The 16685-nt window shown below is 33.2% G+C and overlaps 2 protein-coding genes across 3 annotated transcripts; one reads left to right on the top strand and one right to left on the bottom strand.

Moving 5' to 3' along the window:
* Positions 1-551: 551 nt before the first annotated feature.
* On the bottom strand, positions 552-4551 carry LOC122520254. Its single transcript, XM_043640329.1, has 11 exons — positions 4286-4551; positions 4039-4133; positions 3804-3958; positions 3555-3685; positions 3335-3470; positions 2881-3262; positions 2277-2812; positions 1841-2213; positions 1427-1755; positions 1019-1253; positions 552-925 (listed from the first exon to the last, which is right to left on the bottom strand). The coding sequence occupies exons 1-11, from the start codon at positions 4362-4364 to the stop codon at positions 563-565; spliced, it is 2814 nt and encodes a 937-aa protein (XP_043496264.1). The 5' UTR covers positions 4365-4551; the 3' UTR covers positions 552-562.
* Positions 4552-5091: 540 nt separating this feature from the next.
* LOC122520253 (nipped-B-like protein B) lies at positions 5092-14372 on the top strand. Of its 2 annotated transcripts, none has more exons than XM_043640328.1 (3): positions 5092-5517; positions 5636-5736; positions 6541-14372. In XM_043640328.1, exon 3 carries the CDS (start codon positions 6959-6961, stop codon positions 13886-13888), a length of 6930 nt encoding a protein of 2309 aa, XP_043496263.1. In that variant the 5' UTR covers positions 5092-5517; positions 5636-5736; positions 6541-6958; the 3' UTR covers positions 13889-14372. The 2 variants fall into 2 exon arrangements, with proteins under 2 accessions (XP_043496263.1, XP_043496262.1); XM_043640327.1 differs by having other exon boundaries at positions 5633-5736.
* The last annotated feature ends 2313 nt before the right edge of the window (positions 14373-16685 follow it).

The raw sequence follows: 16685 nt of genomic DNA, 5'->3' as shown, positions 1-16685 counted from the left end.
TAAATGCATTAATAATTTTAGCGAATAATTTAATTACTTACCTTTTTTAGATTCAATCTTTTATTATCATTCTTGAGCACAGTATTTGTGCGTAGAGTGAATAAGTATGATAATTACAAATATTTTAAAATATTTATATTATTAATTTTATATTAGTTATATTAAGTTACTTTTTATATAATGTTAATATTTATTAGTAATCAGATAGCATCAAAGAAAACTCAAATTATTAGTAAATATGTTTATATTTAATTAAATATACGTTTTTTTTCTTGCAGTATGACCAATGCATATATATACATTACATCTTAATAACTTATTTATTAACGCTTGAAAATGTTTAATATAAACTTTTAATGATGCATTTTATTGTATTTTAAGTTTACTGTAGTAAGTGAATCTTGTTTTCTTTTGTAGATATTAGTATTGTAACTACATTTCTTTCATATTCAACTTAATTTTATCTTGTAAATATTTACTACAGTCTTCTATAAGAGGAACTTCGTAACACATACATCTTATAAGTAAACAGCAAATGTTTTTTCTTTCAATTTTTAATAAATTATGTTTCTGGTACAAATCTATGTAAAGCACTAGTTAATGCTAATAATGAGCTTTGAAGGCCTTGAGGTAAATGCCTTTGTAACCAAGAACCTTTATACTGTTCTATATGAGCTAACATTTTATTAGCTATGTCAGTTCTAAATGTCGGTGGTAAATTGTATACTCCTAAATTGATAATCGGAAGACCCATGTTACTATTAGGATTAATACCAGCGACGCTTAATGTTCTACCAATTCTACAAGCAGTCAGCATCAAATCAGCCGTTAATTGAAGTTCCTGAATTTCCATGGATGCAAATTTAGAAGATAAATTTCCTTCGTACAATGAATGAGAGATACGTTTAATCTGTTTCGTCATTTTCTGTTAAAGATAAAAAGATCGTTCATTAGTTTGATATATAATATACAATAAAACAATTAATATTTTTTTAAGAGTAAAGAGATGTAAACTTACAGCAAATAGATCAGCTGGTAGGTTTTCCAAATTGACATTATCAGGATCCGTCAATAATCTGTATAATGTAGATCCACGATTGTCGGGTATTTGCTGCAAATCTTTAGCTGATTGATTTTTACTTAATGTCAATACTAACGTATCTAATCTGCCTAATTCTAAAATTGCACTTCCGATTTTATATTCTGAATCTTGAAAAATGTGAATATCTAGTAATTTTGTAATATGCTTTTGCCTATAACAGAATACAGAAGTGTTAATATTTTATTTAATAACAAAAAATATATGTATAATGGGCAATCGGTTAACAAACATAATCCATTTAAACATAATGTTCGCTACCCAAATTGTTTGTTAACCGATCATCTACTATATGTATATACAGAGTGAAATAAAATAAAATAGTACCTAATTAATCCAAATACTTCAGGCACGTCATAATTATCTTCAATTCCTATATCTATATCTGTGCTTGGATTCCACGAAAGTCCTGCTGCTATCAAATATCCAATCCAAGCAAATGGGTGAGGAGTTAGATGATGACTTCCGGACCAATGAGCAACCACTATACCAATAGAATCTTGTTCAAGAGCAGCTTTGATTGCATTTTTTGTATTTATATATGTCGATGCTGGACATCCCGCCAAGCTATTGTAACTTGCTGTCCCTGAACTCGACAAAATATTACCTCCTGCTATTCTAAATGCTTCTGTCCATTCAGAAAAATCATAATCGGCCTGTCATATTATAAACATATAACATATATTCTTTTAATTTTCAATTATTTATAACATTTTATAAAAATTCACATATTTATTATACCTGAAATCCGTATTCAACGAGAATAATATTTGAAGGAATGTAATTAAATTCTAATTTGGAATGTAGTCCATTGGAACAAAGTAGTAAAGTTGTACTCGAATTCAAATTTAGCATGTGCCATAATTCCTGAAGGCACGAATACGATTTATATACCTCCGACATATCTGTTTCTATTGTTTCATTTACAGACGAACTCTGATCTAAGTTTTCAGGCTGAACTAATAAACTAGCCAACCTTGGTCCAACATGTACATAACTAAGACTAGGAAAAACGGCAAGTAATTCTTGAAAAACAGGCCACATTTGTATGAGATGATGTTGTCCTAGATTGGAATCAACATCCAATGTGGGTACTAAGTCTAAATGACGATCTCTGTAAAAAAGAAAAAAGATTTTATATCGATGCAACAATATATCAAAAATATATAAAATATACCTGCAGTATCTATCAATCGTAACCATTTCAGATTTAGTATAACAAAGTTGCCAGTCGCAAGTTGATGTTAGTCTAGAGTAGAGATGTAGATGAGATATTTTTAATGATGACCATAAGTCAACCATGTGTAACAAATATTCTAATGTAGGTATGCGACCTCTTGGAGAAATATCTAACAGTATTCCACGGTGTATGAATCTTGGTTCATCTTTTATAAGAACAGGTTCTATTTCGCATGTTTCAGATGTACTATCTTTTTTACTTAAACGTAATATTTGCACAAATGTGCATACTGCATAATGCAATCCAGGTAAACTTCCAGCGCATACTTTAATCGAGTTTTGAGAAATATGTAATTGATAGCCATGAGAAACATTGAACAAATTCTTGTTCACTATACATTCTATTTTGTTCTCATTATATAATTTTCCAGAACTTGGTTGAACTTCACCTACTTTTACATCATGACCCAACTCCAGTAAATGCGTTCTGCTAACTTCCCAAACATCTAATATTCTGTGTATGGATTCGCTGCCCTATAATAAAAAATATGTAGAATTAGTATGATCAAATTATTAATAAGTATTTTAATATGTTTAGATACCTGTATAATGGATATAAAAAGTTCTTTGCCGATAATAAATGGAGGTGAAAAATTTTTTAATTCGCAAATAGTTTTTGGTCGTGGCCAGAGTAAATTATAAATTCCTTCTTTTTCAGTAGGAGTTTTGTTAGGACTATCTTTTCCCGACTCTTGTAATGGTATATCATATACTGGCTCAGAAGATTTACTGGATTCAATAGATAATTGGCTCATATTGCTCGAAATACTTTTTTGACCAAAATTTCCTTCCGAAAACAATGCAATTGGACTATGCATAGCTTCATTGTCATTAGATGTAAAATTGGATACAAATTTTTGAAAAAGACTGTGCAAGCTCTGTTTTCCACGAGAAAGATCATACGGTGTCTTTCCTGCAAATGTTCTACAAAAATATTTGTTAACATTATATATATATAAAATGTCAAAATTTGCGATATTATAATAAGATTTTTACCCTTTTACAGCTCTTATAAGAGGATTCGCTCCAGCTTGTAATAACTCATGACATATAGGTAAATCACCACGACTTACTGCATCATGCAATGGCGTAGCACCCCACCCATTCTCTGCATTTATATCTGCACCTCGGTCTGTAAATAGGAAGCTGGATTTTTACATTATCAGTGTTTTGTATTATAATTAAGATAGAAGTTATTAAGTATAACTAATTTTACCAATCAAGCAGGTAATAACATCTTTATTTCCATAACAAACTGCCCAGTGAAGCGGAGTATTTTTATTACCTTGCGAATCCCAGGAATTTATGTGTATACCTGCGTCTAATAATTGTATTACTTTCTCTATTCTGTAAATAATATTACATTAATACATACAGTAGATATTTTTTATCAATTCTTTACTAATATAAGTTTAATTTCTTTTTTGATTTGTTTTTTTTTAATAACTATAAACAAGAAACCTACTCAGAAGCAGCAGTTGCTCTTAGCAATTCCTCAATATAAATGTGACGTATTACATCGCTGGATGCTAAATCAACAGCATTGTGTCCATTTGCATTTTGTATCGCTGGATCTGCTCCACAGTTCAACAAAGTCCTTACGATATCCGCTTGGTTTGTCTAATATATTAAAGCAATTATAAAGAATATTGATGGAGAAAATACTAGTCGAAGAAAGTCGCATAACTTTTTCTGAATACCTTGGATGCATATGATAAAAAAGTTCCTTCTTCTAGAAGAGGTTGATTCAATATTTTGTCTTTTGTTATTCCTTCAGCCATAGAACCATTTTCACCTACATATAATGAGTTAACATAAAAATCAAATTAACATTTAAATTAATCGGTAAAAATAGCCCATAAAAAGGAACATTTTTTTACTAAATTATTTGACGTTGATTATTTGGTGTTGAAATAAATTGGGTATTATAAATTTGGTGATGCTTACATGCTTCTAAAATGGATCTGATAATATCAGTACGTCCATGTTCAATAGCAGTACGAATATTTTCACAAATGTCTTGCATCTCTGCTTTGTCTTATTAAACATCAAAATTACATATTGCACCGCATCGGAAATAATCATTTAATTCTGTCAGTTGTCAGAAATCATACGAAGCGTAATATCGCGGTACAATTTATCTGCCTGATCAGGGGGGCTAAACTCGTAGGAGAGAAAGAAAAAATAGTTTAGTTACACTCCTGTACCCTACATATTTCCTGTTGTTGCGACAACCCCGCACTCTAGAGGGTTTATTTCTAAATGAAATTATCTGAATTTATGATGAGTGATCGGTATAAACACGTAATCTAGAATTATGATTGGTTAATATCGAACGAGTATACGGATGACAAAGTGAAAATATTAAATAAAGAAAAAGCTATAAATATAAATAAATATTACATCAAGAGTAAAATATTAAATGGAATAAAACAATAAAATCGTAAATATTTCAATGATATATTAGAAGCAATAGTTCTCTCGAAAAATTCAAATTTTTCCGCCATTCTTTGGAAGCTTTAACAGTTCTTAAAAAGTATATATATAATGACGAATTAAAAATAGAATATAGAATTAGAATTAGGGAATCATTTAGTTAAGTTTTTTTGATTGATATATTTAATAAGTTAAAGAAGTATCGATATAAAGTGATAGATCGCTCACATGCAAACAGTTCGGTAAGATTTGAAACGCGACGCCGTAAGCGCCGGTATACCTGTATCTCGGCTATATCTACTACGCAACTTCCGCTAACTCGCTTGAGGAAAATGGACGCCTTTGTGTCTGTTTTCTTCGTATTCGCACTATAAATACTGTTTCCCCGCGATGCACCAGATTTGACATGGCGATGTTTACGCGGTACCGTGTAATATGCAAGTGAAATTCGTGAGGTGATATTCAGTTGGGTGCTTATATTCGTGATCGGTTTAAAAACGCGACCATCCAAGTAGGCCACAACCACGGATTGACAATTGAGTGGATATCGTCTACGGGGAAAAGTTTTTTGCTAAAAGGCTTGACACGGTCAAACCCAATTATTTGGAGAACGCGCTATAAACGATTAGAACTTTATTTACGATCGGAAATTGATGCTCTAGCTAATGTGCACACTCTGCCCGCCAAAATTATATTACGCATAGTATATTTGAGATCATAAATAATCGTCTCGGTTGCTTGGGGTAAGGCAATTGATACCACCGAACCTCCTTATACCTTCAACTTTGTTTTTATAGGCATAGACAATCGTCTATGAATTTTTATATCATCATTGATATATTTTATTCTGTTATTTAGCAGATTCTCGTGTGTTCTTTTGGATAATTCTCTTGTCTAAACATCATCCAGTGCTAATGTTTTCATATGTGTGATGTTGGATGGTAGACTTTCAACGAAGAAAGGTAATCATTTAGATGGTATTCTAACATACTGATATTATTTTTCATTTATATTTATGATTAATATTATTATGATTAATTAAATGTTTTTATTAATAAGGCTAGTGCATATTACCATGGATAATATCAATTATTGATATCCGTGCTATTGTTCCCGATCAACGTCATATATGTCAGGTTTTGGTTTATTTTTTTCCGCTTACTTTTACTTGTTTTTAGTATTTTTTATTACTTTTTATAAATTTGTTTAAACTAATATAACATGTTATTATAATGTTAATTTAATTGATTTAATTAATTTTGAAATTATTTTTAATTTTAGTGACGTGCCATGTCGCAGACTCATTTTTTCCGCTTTCAAAACTTTTAGTATAAACAAATTTGTTTAGAAATTGGTGATATTCGTATTAATTACAATTCAGATAAAAATTATAAAACACTTTTGTTATTATTTTATATTTTTAATTATTTTTAATTATTTGTTGTTGTATTTAAATCACATTTTGTAGTTTTATTTTGAGAAATTAATGATCATAATTGTGAAGTGTACGAAACGATAATTTATATATATAATTATTAATTTATTTATATTATTTTTCTTTTATATATAATACAATATCATGTAGGTACATCGTATATATATATATATATATATATGGCATTGGAATCATTATAATTTATTAAGATTTAACGCAAACTACAAATGCTTTTTTCTTTTTTATTTCGAATGATAAAATGATAATTATATTATTAATATTGAATATTTCCTGCATGGTGACTTTAATTGAATAAAATTTTCTGTTATAGGACAAAAAATTGCTAAACATGGATCGACTATTGGAGGACCCACGTGCTTCATCAAAGTTTGGTTGAAATTTTCTTTTACAACATGGGAACTTAAAAGAGACTTTGTTAAGTTCCCGATATAACTTTAGTGTTAGTGTTCTCTGACAAGAGTTGTTAGATACTATTCCGTTTAATGTTGAATGTGTTGAAAAGTTTAGGAAATGCAAGTACAAAAATAACAGCGATGATTAGTTTGGGTATATGTGGCAAAAGTGCTGCATTTAAATATATTCTGTTTCTTACATCTATATTATATTGTGAGTAGAACTTTTATACAATGTTAGTGCAGTGCTTCATATATCGGATTGTTCTATGAAACCAGAAAGAAAAGACAGAAACACTGGAATTGATTTTGAATCTATTTTTTGTCCAGGCTGTAATGCCAGAACAAATCAAATTCAAAATGAATGGGGTTATTCCGAGTGTACCAATTACTACCCTTGCTGGTATCGCCAGTCTTACTGACTTGTTACCTGAAATGCCCCTACCAACGCCGCTGCCCCAAACTCTGACAAACAAGTCTCTCCTGTTTCATCCAAGAGTGGCAGAAGAAGCACAAATATTGTTAAGCGTACGAGATGAAAATTTAGTACCCCAGCTGATATGCTCTTTGTCACAAACCTCGTCGGAACATATAGAATTGAAGGATAATTATGCTAATACTGAACAACCCTTGGAATCAGAGCAGAATACGCCGGAATTGTTGAAAGCCATTCTACAGTTAAATCCACACGTGTTCAAAGGACCTCAGTATAATTCTCCAAGAAATTGGTCTCAGGGTACTCAGCAGATGCATTCTAATCAATCACCAGCAAATTATGGCCGCTTCTCACCATCTTACTCCAATTCTTCAGGGTCTAGGCAAACGCCTCAAGGTAGTCCTGCTCATCCTGCTGCAGCTAGAACCGTACTCCCACCACCTAGCGGTATCTCACACGCGCAGCACCCACGAATGCCAGTTACACCTCAAAATCATGCAGATATTTCACAAATGTCTCCTTTTGCCGTGCCTTCTCCATCTCCTAGAGGAAATGTTATGACGGAACAAACGAGGACATCTACTACGCCGCAGCATGTACAGGATGACTCCAGTTGTACAAATCCTCTGTCGAATATAGCTCCTCAACCAAATATGTATTCTCCAGCTCATATGAGCTCACCTAATACACCTTTGTCGTCTGTGGGTAATGTTACGCCTCAACACCATAACATGGCTGGTATGACGCCGCAACATAATATGCACATGACTTCTCCAATGCGTGCAAACATCCCTATTCAACAGCAACAGCAACCTATGAACATGCAACTGAATGTCTATGATCCTGCGATAAATCAACAAGTACATCATTCGTTGCAAAGTAACGAGCATATGGATATTAATAGCAGTGTTCAAGCTAATCAACAGTTTCTACTAGATCCAGTTACTGGCCTTCCTGACATAGATTTACCAATAGAGAATATTCAAACAAAACCAAGCATAGATAATGCGGCACAAAATCTATTGTCAGGCTCGCAGACCACATCATATCCAAACCTTCATGGTGTTAATGTTGTTAATACTTTAAATCCTACTAATATTATACCAATGCAGCATCAACAAAACAACAATTCAGACAAAATGTTAAAAATGCCCACTATGCCGACAGATAAAATGAAAGAACCTGTTGTTATGTTGAATAGATTGTCTGTGGAAGATCAGGCTCTTATGCAGAAAAGCTTAGCTGCATTTGCTGAGAAATCTCCTAATCGTGCAGCAAGAATGGGAATAACCAATCGTGATGAGGTGAAGAGCGAATCTGAAAGTGAAGAAGAAATAGGTAAACACAATAAATATTTTAAAGCACGTGCAAAGGAACGTCAGGTTCAAAAAGAAAAAGAAAGAGCGGAAAAGAAGAAAACCGATGATAAAATTCGTAGGAGAAGAAGAATATTGGACGACGATGAAGAGGATGAAAAGAAGGAAGGAATATACTCTCCTTCGAAAGCTAAAATAAGAAAGGTTGAGAAAAAGCTAGTTCCAGTTCTGTCTAAATTAAGTGTAGAAGAATTAATGGAAACTAATACGTATCAACGATTTAACTCAAACATGGAAACAATTTTTGAAAATACAGAAGATATTGCAACTAATGCAGAGTTGGATGAAGATGGTGATGTGCCTCCAGAATTACTTATTCCTAAATATCAATTACATGATTTATGTACTGAAGCGGCTAAATTGAAAGCCTTAGGAGCAATGGAGTCTATCCCTGCAGATAGATTGGTTAGATTACTAAACATATTAGAGAAAAACATTCGTGATGGAGCACGTGTATCTCCCTTAGCAGATCCTGACGACGATGTCGAAGAAAGTAAGTTGTGGACGCAATTGGCTATGGAAAGGGTACAACGTGCCGTAGATGCCTCTTTGATATCCTTACATATTATGACATCAAGTAATATGCCGAAGACAGTTTATCTGGAAGATGTAATTGACAGAGTAGTTCTTTTCATGAAATTTCAATTGCAAAACACTATCTATCCTTCATTTGACCCTGTTTATAAAATAGACACAAAAAACAAGACTGACAATTATAATTCTAGTGGACGTAAAAAAAGGGGCCATATGAAGGAAGTTCGGGAAAAGAGTATACTTCAAGTTTATAACAAAATGCACGAATTGGTTGGTCTCCTCGCCGAATTATTAAATATTCAAGTGTTAACGGATACCAGTGTTCTTCATGCATCAACATTAGGTGTAGCACCATTTTTTGTTGAGTCTGTTAGCGATCTTCAATTAAGCGCTTTAAAACTTGTCACTGTAATATTTACCAAATATGAAAAGCATAGAAGATTATTGTTAGATGACATTTTGGCATCAATAGCAAGACTTCCTAGTAGCAAAAGAAGTTTGCGCACATATAGGCTAAATTCAGAAGATCACATTCAAATGTTAACTGCATTAGTATTGCAGCTTATTCAATGCGTCGTGGTGCTCTCTGACAATGTTGTACCACAATCAAAAGGATCTATAAAGGAAGAAGATGAGAAGAAGGAAGAGAAGAAAGAAGAAAAAAAGGAAGAAAAAAAAGAAGAAAAAAAGATTAGTTTCATTGATGCTGATGTTCTAATTATAAATAAGTATGAGACAGCGACTAGAATAGCTGGTAATTTTTTAACTGTTTTCCTTAACAAATGTGGAAGTAAAGGAGAAGAAATTGATTATAGGCCATTATTTGAGAATTTTGTACAGGATTTATTAGCTACAGTGAATAAGCCTGAATGGCCTGCTGCGGAATTACTTCTGAGTTTACTTGGAAATTTATTGGTCGGACATTTTTCGAACAAAGGTTCGGATATGTCGCTTAGAGTTGCTTCTATTGATTATCTTGGAGTAGTTGCAGCTAGATTAAGAAAAGACGCAGTCAGTTCTCAATGTAAATTGTCAACCATTGATCAGATCATAAGGGACATTAAATTAGAGCAACAAAAGGATACAGATTATGATCATGTGAAAGACAAGGAAATCGTAGGATTGAGCGAGGATGAAGAAAGGATGGTCTTTTTACAAAAAGTACTTTTAGATTATTTGGCTGTTAACGGAACAAAGGATTCAGCTTTGGTATGTGCTCGTCACTTTTATTTGGCTCAATGGTACAGAGACTGTGCAGTAGAAAAATCTCGCGTAGGACAATCAAAGAATAATCCAACTAAAAAGACACATAAGAAGAGAGCTAAGAAAAAGAATAAACATCATAGCAGCGATCAGGAAAGCGGTTCTGAAGCTGAAGATCAGGATGCGGATGAAAATGACAATAATGAGCAGAAAAATTCTGAAGCTTATAGGCTTATAGAAGAAAAAAAGAAATATATTATTTCCAAAATTAGACCGTACAGTACAGGAAATAAACCAGACGTTTTACAAACCTATATTGATTACAATTCGGCTGAACTCATATCTCAGTATCTTGCATCAAAAAGACCATTTTCCCAGAGCTTCGATCGTTATCTCAAACAAATACTTCATGTATTAACAGAATCATCTATCGCAATTAGAACGAAAGCTATGAAATGTTTAACTATGATCGTCGAAGCTGATCCAAGTGTACTTGCTAGAGTTGATATGCAGCTAGGAGTGAAACATTCGTTTCTCGATCATTCTACATCTGTAAGAGAAGCAGCTGTCGATTTAGTAGGAAAATTTGTATTGAGTAGACCAGAGTTAATAGATAAATATTATGATATGTTGCTAGCAAGAATATTGGATACAGGTGTCAGTGTTAGAAAACGTGTAATTAAGATCTTGAAAGACATTTGTATGGAGTGCCCAGATTTTCCTAAAATCCCGGAAATTTGTGTTAAGATGATCAGAAGAGTGAATGATGAAGAAGGAATAAGGAAACTAGTTATGGAAGTTTTTCAAAATATGTGGTTTACTCCTGTTAGAGAACGACCCACTCTTGATTCTGAATCATTAATAAGAAAAGTCATGAATATAACCGATGTTGTGGCCGCTAGCAAAGATATGGGTTTGGAATGGTTTGAGCAACTGCTGGTTAGTTTGTTTAAACCAAAGGAAGATAAAGACGATAGTACGAAAATGCAAACTGAACCACCTAAGGCATTGTTGACGGCATGCAGACAGATCGTCGATTGTTTGATAGAAAACGTTCTCAGGTTAGAAGAAACTAATCTAGAAGAGGTTGGTAAATCAGAAAAGAAAGGATCGTCGCAGCGACTAGTCGCTTGTTTAACTACGTTGTATCTGTTTGCGAAGATCCGACCGCAACTTTTGGTTAATTATGCAATGACTTTACAGCCTTATCTAAATTTGAAATGTCAAACACAAGGAGATTATCAAATAATAAGTAGCGTTGCGCACACTCTCGAGTTAGTAGTACCATTGATGGAACATCCAAGTGAAACATTCTTAGCACAGTTAGAAGAGGATTCGGTTAAATTAATTCTACAACACGATAGATCGGTCGTAGCGAGTTGTTTGTCGTGTTTAGGTTCTATAGTGAACAACGTTACGAGGAACTTTAAATTAATACGAGACTGTTTTAAGAAATACTATGGCCATTTAACGGAGTACAAATCGCTATTTGAGAAAGATCCATCTAATTCAATGTTATTGAAGTATAGACCATTTTTCAGAAGAGCATTATTCACAGTCGGTTTGCTACTGAGGCATTTTAATTTTACTGATCCGGAGGTCATCGAGGGTTTGGCAGACAACATAAAGGATCAAGTATTTGAAACATTAAATTATTTCGTCCATCAAGATAATGACGATATACGTCATTTCACATTATCTGCTATTGGTTCTCTTTGCATACGACATTATGAATTTATGATGGTTCCTGAATTGATGGAGCTTTATCATCATTTTCTTACATCTGAGAATGCTTTGGTTCATATGAGAATTCAAGTTTTAAATAACATCGAGATATATCTTCAGGAGGAAGAAAAGAGAATGATAAAGCAGGACTTGGAATGGTCGAAGATGTCAAAACAAGAGAACTTGAAAGAAATGGGAGATGTTTCATCGGGAAGGGCTAGTACCGTGATACAGCTCTATATTAAACAAATATTGGAATCTTTCTTACATGTTAACATAAGCATTAGACATGCTGCCCTCAAAGTAATACAATTGATCTTGACTCAAGGTTTGGTGCATCCTGTGCAAATAGTACCTTACTTGATTTGTATGAGCACGGATTGCGAAAAAGTTGTAAGTCACAGTGCAGACAAACAGCTGCAGGATATCGAGAAGAAGTACCCTGGCTTCATTCATATGAAGTCACAGATTGGTATTAAACTAAGTTTTCGATTACAGAAGATATTACAGAATGACAACAATGTAAGAGGTATGCGAATCAAAGAGGGCGAATTTCCTGGTGCACTCAATGGTTTTCTATATACTATCTTAAGGAATACGAAACAACAGAGAAGGGCGATTGTTTTATCGTTTTTAAAACAATTCGATGAATGCGCCAAAACAAGTTTATCTCAAATGTTGTACTTGGCTGATAATCTTGCTTATTTCACATATCAGGTACAAGATGAGCCGCTATTTATCATCCATCATATCGATATTATCATATCGATGTCAGGTACAAACTTGCTGCAGTCTTTTAGAGAAGCCTTGCTGCCTAAGGAAGGAAGTAATCAATCGACGTTGCATCACCATCACCACCATCACCATCATCATCACAATCAGCAGCAGCAGCAGCAGCAACAGCAGCAATTTCAACAACAACATCAACAACAGATACAGCAGGAGCAGCAGTTGCAACCAGAGCAGCAGCTGCAACAACAGTTACAGCAACTGCAACTGCAACAGCAACAGCAACTGCATTTGCAACAGCAACAGCAGCATAATATGCTGCTACAAGAACACCGAGATCAGCAATTGATGCAACCGCCTATGCAACCACCTATGCAATCACCTATGCAGCCACCTATGCAGCCACCTATGCAATCACCTATGCAACCACCTATGCAGCCGGTAGGAATAGTAGGGTCGAGCGAACAGCCTCGTACAGAAAATATCTTATCTTTGGTAGACGAGGAAGACGACGAGGAAGACGAAGAAACGATTCTAGGAAGATTACCAAGCGATACGACTTTGCTTCGAGAGTACATTACAGCCAGTCAAGGTTTCCTCTTGCTACTTACATTGAGACAACATCTAAAAGATCTTTATGGTTTCTCCGATGCAAAAATTGGTCAATATTCGCCATCTGAAGGGGCCAAGATTTACGAGAAAGCCGTGAATCGTAAAAATAATCTCCTATTCAAACCCAAGGCGACGTTACAGAGGCTGCAGGAAGATGTAAATACTGCGGAACTCGACACCGAGGGTAGGAGAAAATTGGTGAAGGAGTACTTGGACTTTAAACAGTTAATGCTGAAGTACGATCCTGAAGAACCAGACGAAGGTGAGGACGGTGATACTAGTGGTAAACAATGTAATACTGATAATAACCAATCATCGAGGATTCCCAATCTCGAGGGTGATAATAAACTGACCGATGGTGCAGTGACGAGCAATTCTTTGGTAAATGCTCAATATCATCCAAATTCGACGCTGAATTCATCTATCGAGCATTCGAACAATTCAATGAACTCGACATTGACATCGACTCCGACGTCTCCACGTGTACCCAAACTTACCATACACCCGATGAATCCTGACATGAAGGAACATCGTAAGCATCGCGCGCACAAGACGGAAAAAGTGAAGAAACACAAGAAGAAGAAGAGGAGAAGAATCTCCGATAGTAGCGAGAGCGGGGAGGATTATAGTGACCCTGATTTTCTAGTGTGATGAGTGCGGTGGTATCGGGTTCTGTGTGTACATAGACTTATACTCCTTCGGAGTTTTTAGAATATTCAATGAGGCGAGGAGCTGTTCTGGTATCACCATATGAATATATATATACACATATACATTATTATACACATATATATGTATATACTGTATATCAGATCAGATGATTTTTATCGATGATACCAGTGCTGCTCTTTAGACGCTCATATAAAGAAAAAAAGCGCAATGAACTTTTGTTAAGTGAAATGGGATGATTCTTCAGAAAAGTACTAACAAAAAAAGGATATACTGTATAAAGTGAGAGAAAGTAAATGATAGAATTAAAGTATGAGAGTGTGTGTGTGTGAGAGAGAGAGAGAGAGAGAGAGAAAGAGAGAGAGATAGAAGGAGAAAGAGAAAGAGAAAGAATGAGATGGTGGTGCTGCGGTTATGCGTGTGAGGAAAATCTTCGATGCAAGCGAATATAATTTTATGAAGCACACTCTTAGTCGTTTTTACGTAATTAGAATTACTTTGTTTTATTAAAAAAAAGCATTACATTTAAGATCTCTCTTCGATGTGGGACAAAAACGACCGGGTTGATTCGATCGAAATCGAATCTTTCGCTTATTTTTCATAATCATACAAATATACATGTACATGTTTATATCGATGATCCTAAAAACTTAGCGGTTATTATCACCAATTTTTTTTTTCATTTTTTTCTTTCTTTCTTTCTTTCTTTCTTTTTTTTTTTTTTTTTTATTTAGGCATCCTATATCTCGATATTAATTATCCCTCGATAAGTAATTAATTGTCATTTGGGTAAATCACGATCTGCATTAGCACCAACAAAAATAATATATTACTTTTATTATATGCGCTTTTTTTTTTTTTTAATTATTCTACAAATTCTTTATAAATTACTTCTTATTTTCTTTTTTCTTTTTCTTTTTTTTTTTGTAATCTATTTTATATAAGTGTATATTTTTTTTTTCTTTACTTTTTAAATTTTATAAATCTTTTTCGTATTCTCGAGTCTGCGTAGGGGGCGGGGGAGGGGTAAAAGAGTCTTGTGTCGTTACATACAAATTGATTCGTTAACAAACTCAATCGAAAAGAAAATTAACAAACAAATAAGAGGAACTTGGTTTACTTTTTAATATTTTTCTTTTTCTTTTTTTCTTTTTTATATACATATGTCGTATATATCGTGTGTATATATATATATAAATATATATTTAAATATATATTATTTTTAATTTCTTTTTTTCGCATAAAAAAATAAACTGCAAAATCAATGACAGGTTCGTTCGAGCTTTGGAATTCAATTCGGTAACGTCGCCTAGAGAACGATAGAGATCATTATCGATCATTATCGATCATTATTGATCATTATTGATCATTATTGATCATTACTGATCATTCGAGAAACGTCCATAGCACACCGAACCAAGTTCCCTGTCGAGTATCTAAGTACAATGGCGCGCTAAACAAATTAAGAAAAAGAAAAAACAAAATGGTTAGATAGATGAAAGGAAGGAAGAAAGGAACGAACGAATGGAATAAAGGAATGGAAAGAAAGGATAATGATAAAAAAAACATTGCATCCGAACAAAATTTCTCTGTAAATATTACAATAAAGTAATAATAAAAAAGGAAACAACGTTTAGATACGAATGTTGGGTTTAAAACATGAAAAAGAAAGAAAAAAATAAAAAATAATAATAATAATAATAAATAATAAATAATTAATAATAATTAATAATAGTAATAATAATAATAATAAATAATAATAATAATAATAATAATAATAATAATAATAACAATATTAATACAATAAGTAAGAATATCGACCAGCGCTCGATACAAAAGATGAGTTTAATAAGTGGGAGAGCTTTTATGTAGTGATTTGAAAAAGAAAAAAAAAGAAAAATAAAAAATAAACGTGTAACGTTTACGTTATCATAAACTTTACACGACGCTTTCCTTCTTTTTTGTTTTTGACCGAATTCAAAATGATGGAACAACGCGTAAGACCTATAAAAGGGGGGAGGGAGGGTAAAAAATATGGGCGGGTAAAATAATATAATTAAATAAAATAAAAATATTATAAAATAACACACATAAAGTATAATAAAATAAAATAAAATAAAATATATAGGGCGGACCTGTTAGACTTGCTCCACAGCATGTATAATAGAAGTGTGTAGTAAAACGCATTGCCTATGCATTATATAAAAAAGAAGGTGTAAGAAAGCAGAAGAGAATGAGGAGGAAAAGGAGAAGGAGGAGAAGGAGGAGTGGGTGGAGTAGTGGGTAAAGAAGGAGGAGGAGGAGGAAGAGTTTAAGAAATAAAAAAAGAAACGTTGTTTGTAATATGTGTATATAAAAATTTCAAGTAAAGTATCTTATTTTCTTACAAACAATATAACGGTGACATTATAAAAGAATATTTAAGATTTTGTTGTAATATTAAGTATTTATTCAGAATTCATGTTGTCCCATGATATATAGTTTGCTTTATGCACAGAAAACACACGTAAATATATGCATACATTTAAACACTTACACATACACACACACACACATGTACACATGCGTACGCAGACTCGTCTTTGGTCTATTCAAAATGGTATCGTTTTTATACAAACAAGCTTAGAAATAAAACTTTAATTAAAAAAAATCGACTCGCGTATTCTCGATGAAATGAAAGCGTAAAAAATGTGTCCACAGAAAAATATTTCAATGATTTGTTTGTTGTATGGCGATAAGAAAAGTGTAGCCGCGAGATCGGAGAACGTTTTATATATTC

This window comes from Polistes fuscatus, unplaced genomic scaffold (assembly GCF_010416935.1).
Source record: "Polistes fuscatus isolate 324 unplaced genomic scaffold, CU_Pfus_HIC Scaffold3, whole genome shotgun sequence".
Classification (NCBI taxonomy): Eukaryota; Metazoa; Arthropoda; class Insecta; order Hymenoptera; family Vespidae; genus Polistes; species Polistes fuscatus.
The sequence above is the reverse complement of the archived record's forward strand: the minus strand, read 5'-3'. Positions and strand labels throughout refer to the sequence as shown.

Excerpts from the sequence above, each read along its gene's own strand:
- LOC122520254 (XM_043640329.1), bottom strand. The coding sequence starts at position 4,364 with ATGCAAGACATTTGTGAAAATATTCGTACTGCTATTGAACATGGACGT. Across the intron at positions 3,471-3,554 it reads TGTTATTACCTGCTTGATTG|ACCGAGGTGCAGATATAAAT; the intron begins GTAAAATTAGTT and ends TCCTATTTACAG. Across the intron at positions 1,756-1,840 it reads TCGTTGAATACGGATTTCAG|GCCGATTATGATTTTTCTGA; the intron begins GTATAATAAATA and ends ATAATATGACAG.
- LOC122520253 (XM_043640328.1), top strand. The coding sequence starts at position 6,959 with ATGCCAGAACAAATCAAATTCAAAATGAATGGGGTTATTCCGAGTGTA.